The 11,762-nt window shown below is 36.5% G+C and overlaps 1 protein-coding gene across 1 annotated transcript; it reads left to right on the top strand.

The window, feature by feature from the left end:
• Window positions 1–4,681: 4,681 nt before the first annotated feature.
• On the top strand, window positions 4,682–11,547 carry LOC123457428 (vomeronasal type-2 receptor 116-like; the record flags this gene model as incomplete). Its single annotated transcript, XM_045141346.1, is given in 5 exon segments — window positions 4,682–5,352; window positions 5,354–5,483; window positions 5,728–5,955; window positions 6,467–6,590; window positions 10,628–11,547. Coding segments are annotated over 5 exon segments (2,073 nt in total), but the record flags the coding sequence as incomplete, so codon positions are not given.
• Window positions 11,548–11,762: the final 215 nt, after the last annotated feature.

Raw genomic sequence — 11,762 nt, 5'->3', positions numbered from 1 at the left:
AGCATTTAGGGTAGATGCTCAGTTGAGGAATGACAGAGTTAGTTGGTAGCAATATTATACTCCTTTTCTGGAGTCTACTTATTGATTTATATATTGATTTTACAAGTTTGTATTTTCACTAGTAGTTAATTAGGGGCCCTCTTTCCCTAGGTGTTCTCAAAATGTACTGTCATTTATTTTTTGTTTTTGTTTTTGTTGTTTTTTGAGATAGGGTCTCTCTCTACCCAGGCTTACCTAAAATTCACTATGGAGTCTCAGGCTGGACTCAAACGCACAACAATCGTCCTAACTCTGCCTCACAAGTGCTGGGATTAAAGGTGTGTGCCACCACGCCCGGCCCTCATTTAATTTTTTTAAAGATTCCCATCCTTTAGGGAGTGTGGTGGAATGTCATAGAATTTTTTATTTCAATGTCCCTGATGGTTAAGAATGTTGCATATTTTCAGAGTTGAGTTTGGGAATTTAATTTCTTCCTTGGAGAAATTTCTGTTGAATTCTCTGCCCCATTATTTGAGCTTAGTGTTTCTTTTTCCTATTGTTTACTTTTTTGAGTTCCTTTAGATTCTGGAAGTTAGGCCTCTGTCAGTGGTATAACTGGCAAAGATTTTCTCCCCATCTGTAGGTAGTTTGTGGGTTCTGTTTAGGGTATGTTGTTTGTAGACAAACATTTTATCTTTATTAGTTGCCATGGGTTGAACGATTTATTTAATTTCCTGGATGACTGGGGTATTTTTCAGGAAGTATGGCCCTAGTCATATTTTGTAGAAAGTTCCCTTTTTGTTTCATCCTGTATCTTTAGATTTCTGGATCTTATTTTGAAGAATTTCATCCATTTGGAGTTTAATTTTTTTGGCATGGGAAGAGGAATGGGTGTAGTTTCATTTTTTCTATACGTAGTTATTCAATATGTCCAGCAACATTTGTTGAGAATGCTATGTTTTTGCTACTTAAAATTGCTGTAGTCACTTCAAATAATTAAATATTAAATGTTCACAAAAAGACCACATAGAGTAAATGATTATGAAGAACTATTTTAAATAGGAAGTCAAAATGCATATACAGAATACCTCTAATGAGCTAGAAATCATTCAGCACATTAAATACTAGTAAATATAAATAAAAAAGACTTAATAATAAGAGAATTATATAGGATATCAAAGGGTTTCTTTGCAGAGAGATACAAAAGTTTAAGGGAACATGAAATTATCAACATCTGAAATATCATTATGTCCTGAGTTTTTTCTGCTTACTTGGTCAACTAGAAGTCCAGTAATGATACATAGAGATAGAAAAGTGTAACGTAAAGGTAGAGCAGGATGTCAGAAGAATTACATTAATAATTATCAATAGCATCATTGTGTTCCATTGATAAAAATGATTTTTGTTTACACAACACATCCTCACTCTAGTGTATCCAAATCCTCAGATCTCAAATGTTATCCTCCTGCCACTGTTACATGGACTTGGATGTCACACATGACTCTCAGCATAGCCACCAAGTCACTATACCACTTTCTATCTCCTATATCACCTGTGGCAAGGATCATAATTGCGGGTGGACAGAAGCACTCATGCTAGTTTGGGCATACTTAACCTTACCCATGTCCTTATTTCCACCCACACTCCCCATTTCTGGGTTCCAATAAGAGTATAGGAGCAATTTCCTGAGATCCATGAACCTCTTCCTAGATAAATAATTACTTCTAGGGTTCCAATTGTGAGTCAGAATGTAGAGGCAAACTCTTTGCCCTTCATACCACCTTTGCCACCTCTTGATGGAAAGCTACAAAAAAAAAAAAAAAAAGCCCTTCAAGATAGGTGATTTTTCAACGAACTCTAAATACAAGAAGGGGTAGGTAACATGAGCTACAACTATTGACCAACCACAAGAGGCACAACTACAGTGCTATACCACCAAACCAGAGGAAACCTGAGGGATGAAGGGTGAAAAGCTAAGTATCAGGGAGGAGCTTAAAGGGATGTGAAAAAAGAAAAGGGGAAGAGGGGAATGAAACCTTGTTTTAAAACACCATAATGAAAGAAATCTTTGACACTCAATAAAAATTAACTCACAGAACAACAATAACTCTGGATATTTATGGTCTTAGTTCTCTGATCAAAAGACTTACAGTAGAAGATTATATCAGACAAAGGGAATACTTCTTCACTTTAAAATATTTCACATTACCATTAGAGAGATAATTTTATTAAATTTATTTATTTTTTATTAGTTTTCTATTTGCAAATACAGGCAGTTTGGTATGATTATTAGGCTCATCCACAGATTACCACCTTCCCAATGGCCCCTCCTTGTTGATGTACATGGGTCGTGCATTGTGGAGTTAGCCCACATTTATTGGTACAATAAATGTGAGAGAGAATTTTTGAGGTAACAGATGGAAAAGATGTTTTAACTGTCAAGTTTTATTTTTATATTCAACTTGAGAAGACTTATAATCATCTGAGAGGAATTATATGGATCAGGTTATCCATGGAGAGAATTCCTGTTAGATAAGATTGACTGGGTAATTGAATTGGGGATATCCAAATTTACTGTAGGCAGCACCATAGCAGAGCAGAGATCCTCTATTGTATAAAAAGGAAGAGGCATGACTGTTGATGTGCAATATTCATATAGCTCTGTGGGCCTCCTTGCTGGACTGAAAGACGCCACTCCCAGATACCATGCTATGGCTGCCAATAATATCCTTATCAATTTTGAGTATTCTTTAGTATGACCTGGAAGGATAATCTGCAACAAATATGCCTTCCTTTAACCTGATTTTTGTCAGCTATGTTGTCCTTGCAAAATAGAATTACTTAACAGAAGAAGCAAATTAACTCCAAAAATGAAGAGACACTTCCAATTCCTGGTGAAATAGAGTTCACATTACAATTAGAAGAGATACCCATGCCTTCAAAGGCATTATAAGTGCCATGTTTTTGTGTAAATAGATAGGATTGACTGTATATTCACCATTAAACAGGGAATTGCTTTACTCATTGCAGGATGGTATTTAACAAAAGTAGCAAAACATAGGAATTTGTAAAGGAATTTCCCCATAAACATGAGGTCCTTTGTTCAAATCCATGGCCCTAACCTAAAGTTGTGACTTGGAGCACATGTCATCCCATGTTCTGAGTTTGAAAAGTCCTAATCCCTAGATATTGGTTGCTTGTATGACCAAATTAGTGAACTCCAAGTCATCAGAATAATGGCATGTAAATCAGACATGGTGATACATACCTTTAATCTCAGTGTTTAGGAGGCAGAGGTAGGAGTATCACCATGAGTTCCAGGCTACCCTAAGACTACATATTGAATCCCACGTCAGAAAGGGCAAGAGTCAGAACCTGTGTCAAAAGAAAAACTGAAGACAAATAATGACATGTACAGTAATGTAGAAGAACAACTTACACTAGTTTATTGTGTACACACTGAAACAAGCACAGGCCCTCTTACACACACACACACACACACACACACACACACACACACACACACGAACACAAACAATGTGATCTTCCACTAAAATGGTGACTATTACCCACATATGCCCACCAAAATACCTTAAACTCGATCACTACTGCATTTATTTTTCATTTCTTAAAATTTAGAATTCTAGCATCAAGATATTCTGTGTGGAGGAAGTCTACTTCCATGTTCGTTTATGACCAATAAACTATATATATACTATATATATATATATATATATATATATATATATATATATACTTTTCACCAGTTTCTCATTAGCCAAAGGTGAATACAGCTCTCTCTATATATTCATAACATAAATCCCTTTATGAATTGGCATTCATTTAATAATTTAAAATTCCTAGTTGATCTTTATGCTACGTAGGATCATATCCTCACTAAAAGGTGCATGATTACATGAGAATTTCAGGAGCAAACCATCACTTATCACATGTATTACATGTCCATTCAAATTGTTTTGAAGATTATCCTGTTTGAAGCCTCATCCATAATGATTACTGTGTTTCATTTCAGTGTGCCAGCCAAAAAATATCAATATATTCTCACAATGATTTTTGTCACTGAAGAGATCAACAGAAATCCCAAACTTATACCCAACAAGTCTATTAATTTTTCATTCCATCCTTCCACATGTGATGATTCATTGACTATTGTCTCTTGCCTACATTCCACAGAAGCTATACGGATTTTTCCTCCTAATTATAAATGTGAAATAAATGAATGTGGCTTATCATTTACAGGACTATCATGGGAAAGAAGTAGTAAAATTGGGACATTTCTCTCAATAATATTTAATATAGGACAGGTGAGACTTTGTTATGTACAGAGTAGAGTTATGAATCTCATGTGCTTAGGGATACTTCCAGTAGATATTTGGATTATTCATGTATCGTTACATCCAGTTAATAGAGATCATAATCCTTGACTTAGTGGGGTTTCAGCACTTAACTTTCAAAAATTGACAGGAGGATCTATGGAGACATAAAATGGATTTGCTACAACTCTTAAACTGTTCAGTACTTTTCCAGAGTCTTATGGATAGTGAAATACAATGAATAATGGTGTGAGCAAACATCCTTCTAAACATTCTTCCCAAATGGTGTTTAAAACATTTCAGATCTTAGTTTGAGTTTTCTTCCATTGTTCTTCCTCACATTCATTTCTATGTTCTGTGTCCTTTAGATTCACTATGGCCCATTAAATCCTGTTCTGAGTGACCGTTTTCAGTATCCTTATGTGTATCAGATTGCTCCCAAGGAAACAAGGCTGCCTTTTGCCATAGTCTCCCTAATGCTTCATTTCAACTGGACCTGGATGGGGCTGGCCATCTCTGATGATGACCAAGGTATTCAATTTCTCTCAGACTTCAGAGAAAAGATGCAAGGAAATGAACTCTGTTTAGCCTTTGTGAATGTGATCCCATTAAACATGGACTTATACAATACAAGGGCTGAGAAATATTATAAACAAATTGTGACATCATTGGCAAATGTTGTGGTCATTTATGGTGAATTAAATTCCACACTGGAAGTGAGCTTTAGAAGATGGGCAAATTTAGGCATCCGTAGGATCTGGGTCACCACCTCACAGTGGGATGTCATCACAAATACAGGAAGAGACATCAGTTTTGACTCATTCTATGGTGCTTTCACATTTTCTAATTGCCAACATGAGATTCCCAATTTTAAAAAATTTATTCAGTCAATGAACACTTCTCAATATCCAATAGACATTTCTGTTCTGAGATCACAATGGATATACTTTAATTGTTTGGACATTGAATCTAAATGTAGAACACAGAGTAAATGTGCACTCAATAATTCATTAAAATGGTTTGCAAGTCAAGGATTTGACAGCCATGAATGATGAGAGTTATAATCTATATAATGCTGTGTATGCCTGGGCATACGCTTACCACGCAATGTATTATGAACAGTTAGATGTTCACCCAATAACAAGTCTATGTGTACCTGACTGCTCAAAGGTATGTATTGTCATCAGTAATACTTTCTAAGTAGCTGCATATATGTTTAAAACCTGTTGCTGGGAGTACTTTTGAATTTGGGTGCTTCTCCATTTATCTGTGGGAATTCATTTTTTTCACATTATGGGGTACATGCAATAGAGTTTCATTTTCTGGGTAGGGTGTTAAAAAACAAAGGTATTACTCATATCACATATTATGTCCATTTCGTCTTTACTTAATTGGAACTGATATGTTTCTTTAGTTTTACCACACTATGAAGAATATGGAAATTATTAACCTCATTGGAGACCTAGTGACTATTAATGAGAAAAGAAAATGTGATGCAGACTATGATATTTTCCACATTTCAAATTATCCACAAGGTCTTGGAATCAAGGTGAAAATAGGACAGTTTACATCATATGGTTCCTTCGGTCAACAATTGTATTTGTCTGATGAGGCTATAGAGTGGGCCACATGGAGTAGGCAGGTATATTTACCTAACTGTGATGTTTTACTCTCAACATAAATAGATAAAATCATGTGGGCCCATGTGTGCCCTCACGATTTGGCCAAGTGCAACATGTTGTTTATGTTTCTTTTACCAATGTCCTAGATTTTCTTTATATCTTTTGAAAAATATTTGGAAATGGCAAAATATTTCATCAAAATCTTGACAGACATGCTGGGTGTTGTGGTGCATGACTTTAATTCCACCACTCGGGAGGCAGAGTTAGGAGGATTGCTGTGAGTTCAAGGCCAGCCTGAGATCACATAGTATATTTCAGGTCAGCCTAGGCTAGAGTGAGACTCTACCTCAAAAACAAAAAAAAAAATCTTGACAGACATGACAACATACATTGTAATAAATAGAGTGTGACACCTCAATTTTATTGTAGATGTGGATAAAGAGTTTAGTAAGGGTGATTGTTTTCACATATCGTTTGAACGGAGTATATAACATTACCAACTTTTACAACTACACTTCTGGTTTACCTCAGGTTCCCTCCTCTGTGTGCAGTGAGACTTGCAAGCTTGGTTTCAGGAAGTTCCGACATGAGGGAAACGCAGCCTGTTGTTTTGATTGTTTCCCCTGCCCAGAAAATGAGGTTTCTAACAAATCGGGTAAGTTCATGGTTTAGAGAGTCTTTCTCCAGTTTGTCTCTTTTATCCATCTATCTGAAAAAAAACAGATAATATTTCTTCATTGCCTTATGTAATCACTTGGGTGAAATGATAAATACTCATGACCATAAACATAATACTCACTTTACTCCATGAACCACATTTTTAGTACCTAGATCCATTGTACATACTGGTTCTCCCACAATAAAAATACTCTTTGAGGTCAAATAGTAAATGAATATATTATTTCTATCAAGGAATGTCACATATTCATATAATCCTCTGTGAATCGACATAAAATGAAGTTAAAAAGAAGGAATCTTTCACATCCTATCTTCCCAGGATGCAAGAGGTTGCTGATGAATAATATATGCTCAGAGATATAATTTTTGGACATAAATTTTTATATTCATTCCATTCTGTTATTTATTGATTGATTAGATAGGGAAGGAGAGATAAAGTGAGAATGTGAATGCCAGAGCCTCTACCCACTGCAAACGAAGTTCAGATGCATGTGCCACCATATAGAACTGGTTTACATGGGATGTGGAGAGTCAAACCTGGGTCCTTAGTCTTCGCAAGAAAGTACTTTAGACAGTATGCCACCACTCCTCCCTTTTCTGGCTTTAGCGATATGTAATTTTGCAAACACTTTCAATATAAGCATAATATCTCCTTAGCATCTATGAAATAATAATTCAGAAAGCAGCTGGTTTCAAGACTTTAGGTAATAGCATATCACAGCTATTTAAATCCTTTATCAGGAAACATAAACATTCCAATTAAAATATCATGTGCATCATTTTAGATGTAATTTGAAGCATTTAAGGAGATAATGGGAAATAGTCTGAATTTAAAAGTGACAGTCAGCGTATCTAGTGCCAGAAGGCGCTACATAGGCGACTGGGGGAAGTGACCAAGATCTGTCCAAGCAACACATTGTTTAACCTAAGTAGCAACAATTAACCGGATGTGATACCCACACAAGTGCAATAGTGGTACACAGCCATGGTGAGGAATCAATTGCTCTTGATTTGGCTAACTGATCCACTCAGTGGTACTAGACCCTGAGCTGGAGCTGGGAAACAAGTCAGAACCATACCCAAACACAAGCCCACTCTACAATATCAAGCTACCATCAATCACGGGGTATAAGAGGGCCTACACCTATCAAACTGTCTATCAAAAAAGTAAGTGTTATCTCAATTTTCTGGGTGCTAACTTACTCTCCGTTGGAGAATCTGCTTCTCTTTTCCAGATAGATGCAGATCCTAAGAAGAGAGCTGCCCCAACATACCTCAGAAGGGGCCCAACTGAAACTAAGGACAACTGGCGAAATAAGCAAGGGTGATGTTTTCCTGTGAACCGGATACCAGCACAAAGGGGAAGGAGATCAATTCAGAGAAAAATCAACTCCTACCAAATCAGAGAGCCAGAGCCTCAGTGGCCCCCAACACCTCAGCACTGAAGCAGACCAAAAATGAACCCAACATGGCTCAGGGAAATCTTGCGGAAGAGGGGGCGGAAAGAATGTCAGAGTTACATGTTGGGTCATGATTTTCAGAGACATTTATCATACTAATAACTGGGGGCTAACTCCACAATGCACGACCCATTTTCAATAACAAGGAGGGTCTAATGGGAGGGGGTAGATCACAGATGAGCCTAAATAATGGTACCAAACTGCCTGTATTTACTGAAAAGAAAACTAATAAATTAAATTAAAAAAAAATAAGAATAAAACATATATCTCATATGTCAAACCTACTGGGTTGAGCACAGAATGGAAAAATAGGTAATATTTTATGTTGCTCTCTATTACAGGTGAGAACTCAATACAATGGGAGTGGCACGTTAAAGTAGAACCTAAAGGCTGTGGTAAATGTTATCAATAGGATTTAAATATGATATAAATATTAATTCCTCAGTATTTTCCTCTATTAGAGTCTGGAGCACACGCTAACATCCAGACAACCTTTTCAGTGTACCAGAGTCAAAGTGGATACAGAGTAATATTGATACATGATGTAAAAAAGGAACGAGATTGACATGAATTTTTAGTATGATTGGATAATATCACAAAATGAATAAAATAATATAATTAGAAGTATATTAAAACAGTGTTCATTCAAGTAATACTTCAACATGCAATCCAAACTAATTAATTAAAGATAGATTTATTTTATTTATTTATTTATTTATTTGAGAGCGACAGACACACAGAGAAAGACAGATGGAGGGAGAGAGAGAGAATGGGCGTGCCATGGCTTCCAGCCTCTGCAAACGAACTCCAGACGCGTGCGCTCCTTTGTGCATCTGCCTATCATGAGATCTGGGGAACCAAGCCTCAAACCAGGGTCCTTAGGCTTCATAGGCAAGCGCTTAACCACTAAGCCATCTCTCCAGCCCCAAACTAATTAATTAAATACAAACTTTAGTGGTGTTGGATAAGTTCAGTATTAGCATTGAAGTGTTTTTTTTTTTTTTAATTTGTACATGTTGGCCATGTTATATTTACCAAATTAGGTGGGATGTATGGCCTTATACTATATGATTCATAAAATATATGTGCATAAATTTACAATACATGATTAAGAGAAGTAATATTATAATTATTGGAAAAATATTCCTTTATGTAAATATTCAATAGGAGATACCATTTATTTCTTATAAGTCCTCTTTTATGATTCAATGCAATTACAATCAAAACTGTAAAGCACCATGATAGAAAATACAACCTATAGGGGGCAAGAATTCTCCAAGTTCCTTATTGTGTGTCATGTTCATTCTTTTTTAAAGTTGGCAAATTTTCTTGTTTATAATCCTTTCTTTGAATAAACTTCTTGACGAAATTATGCTAAAACATAGACCAAGGATTATTGAGGTAAATTTGGAGAAACAGATAAATGGTATGTCATCTCAAAATTTGTATATGAATACCTATTCCCAGGAGATAGATTTAAGAAATAATCATATTAGAGTTAATTATATCTAGGTTTATTCAATTTCATTTATATTCCCTAAAATATGTGTTGGAACAATAATATGTACCTACTGACATTTGGGTACAAAGCCATAAAACATCAGCTGATACAGACAGATAGGCTTCATAAGACAGAGAACTGTAGTATGAGGGAAAAATCACATTTTATTATCTAAATTTATGGATGTTGTCTAACAAAGGTGTTAAAATCAACATAGTATCATGTACCTCTCTGATCTCATACTACAGTGTATACAGAACTCTGAGCTAGAGTTTTTTTTCTTTTTGAGACAAGACTACCTCTTTTAATGAAAGAGAGCATGAGTGTGAGGGAGTGAGAGAAAGAGAGATAATTGGGGTGCAATCGTCCCTAACCACTGCAGTTGAATTCCAAACGTGTGCCACCTTGTGGAAATGTGAGACTTACTCGTGTATCACCAAGTGTGTCTAACTTATGAGAGATGTGGTGAATCAAGCATGGGCCCTTAGGCATTGCAGGCAAGCATCTTAATTGATAAGCCATCTCTGCTGTAGCAGAAATCATAAGAAATACCTCATGTAAGAAATGTCACTATATAATTCTAGTACACTGCAACAAAATTATTTTATTCTTTTAAGAAAAACAAAGGGTCAAGAGAATATATAAGGTAAGATAAGTGAATAAAATACAGCTTTGTTAGGCTGAGGAGATGGCACACCAGTTAAAGCAAGGACATGCAAAACCTAACTACCTCAGTTCAATTCCCCATTGCACAGAGAAAGACAGATGTACAAAGTGGTACATGTATGTGGTGCTTGTTTACAGTGGCTAGAGGTTCATGCGCACCCATTCTCTCTGGATTTCTCTGTCTCCCTCTGCCTATGAGCAAGTAAATAAAGTATTCTTTTTTAAAAAAGCTTTGTTTATCTCACCTAATATGATTGTCTTTATTAATTGCCATCATGGCTATAAAGCGAACTACCTTAATTGTAAATAGGACCTAGAATACAAGAATGTTGCAACAAAGAAGTAAATACTGCCACTAATCTGATGATATTTTGCATTGTCTACTAGATATGGATCAATGTGTGAAGTGCCTAATCAACCAATAGGCTAGCCTAGAGAAAAATCACTGTCTCCAAAAAACTATGAAGTTTCTGGCTTATGAAGATGCCTTGGGGATAGCTCTGGCTTGTATAGCGCTTTGCTTCTCTACACTCACTGCTGTTGTACTTGGGGTTTTTATGAAGCACAAAAACACACCAATTGTGAAGGCCAATAATCGAACAAACAGCTACATCCTGCTCGTTTCCCTCGAGTGCTGTTTTCTCTGCCCATTACTCTTCATTGGACACCCCACCACAGCCAAGTGTATCCTGCAGCAGATCACATTTGCACTTCTGTTCACTGTGGCTGTGTCAACTGTTTTGGCCAAAACAATAACTGTGGTTCTGGCCTTCAGGGCCACTGCTCCAGGACAAAAGTTGAGGGGACTGCTGGTATCAGGAGCACCTAACTTCATCATTCCCATCTGTACCTTGATCCAACTTGTTCTCTGTGGCATCTGGATGGGAACATCCCCTCCCTTTGTTGACACTGATGAACACTCAGAACATGGGTACATCATCATTGTGTGCAACAAAGGCTCAGACACTGCCTTCTACTGTGTCCTGGGCTACCTGGGATCTCTGGCTATAGGGAGCTTTACTGTGGCTTTCCTGGGCAGAAACCTGCCTCATGCATTCAATGAAGCCAAATTTCTGACCTTCAGCATGCTGGTGTTCTGCAGTGTGTGGGTCACTTTCCTCCCTGTCTATTACAGCTCCAAGGGGATAGCCATGGTGATAGTGGAAATCTTCTCTATCATGGCCTCCAGTACAGGATTGCTAAGTTGCATATTTTTCCCCAAGTGTTACATCCTTTTGATAAGACCCAGTAAAAATACTCTAAAGAGGGTGAAGAAAAATCATATTGTACAACCAATTGATTTTTAAATTTTACCTCATATGTCTTAACTTAAATTATATCCTGTAGAAACCCTTGCACTATTGTAAACACTAAATATTAAAAAGAGGTTAAGATATTTGTTCATGTGTACAAGTATTATTTGGTCTCTAACATTGTTTGTTTTCTCAATTTTTATTAACATTTTCCATGATTATAAATATATCCCATGGTATACCCTCTATGCTCTACCCTCCCCTTTTCC

This window comes from Jaculus jaculus, unplaced genomic scaffold (assembly GCF_020740685.1).
Source record: "Jaculus jaculus isolate mJacJac1 unplaced genomic scaffold, mJacJac1.mat.Y.cur mat_scaffold_46_1_974171_arrow_ctg1, whole genome shotgun sequence".
In the NCBI taxonomy this organism is placed as follows: Eukaryota; Metazoa; Chordata; class Mammalia; order Rodentia; family Dipodidae; genus Jaculus; species Jaculus jaculus.
This window is presented reverse-complemented; position numbering and strand designations above follow the sequence as displayed.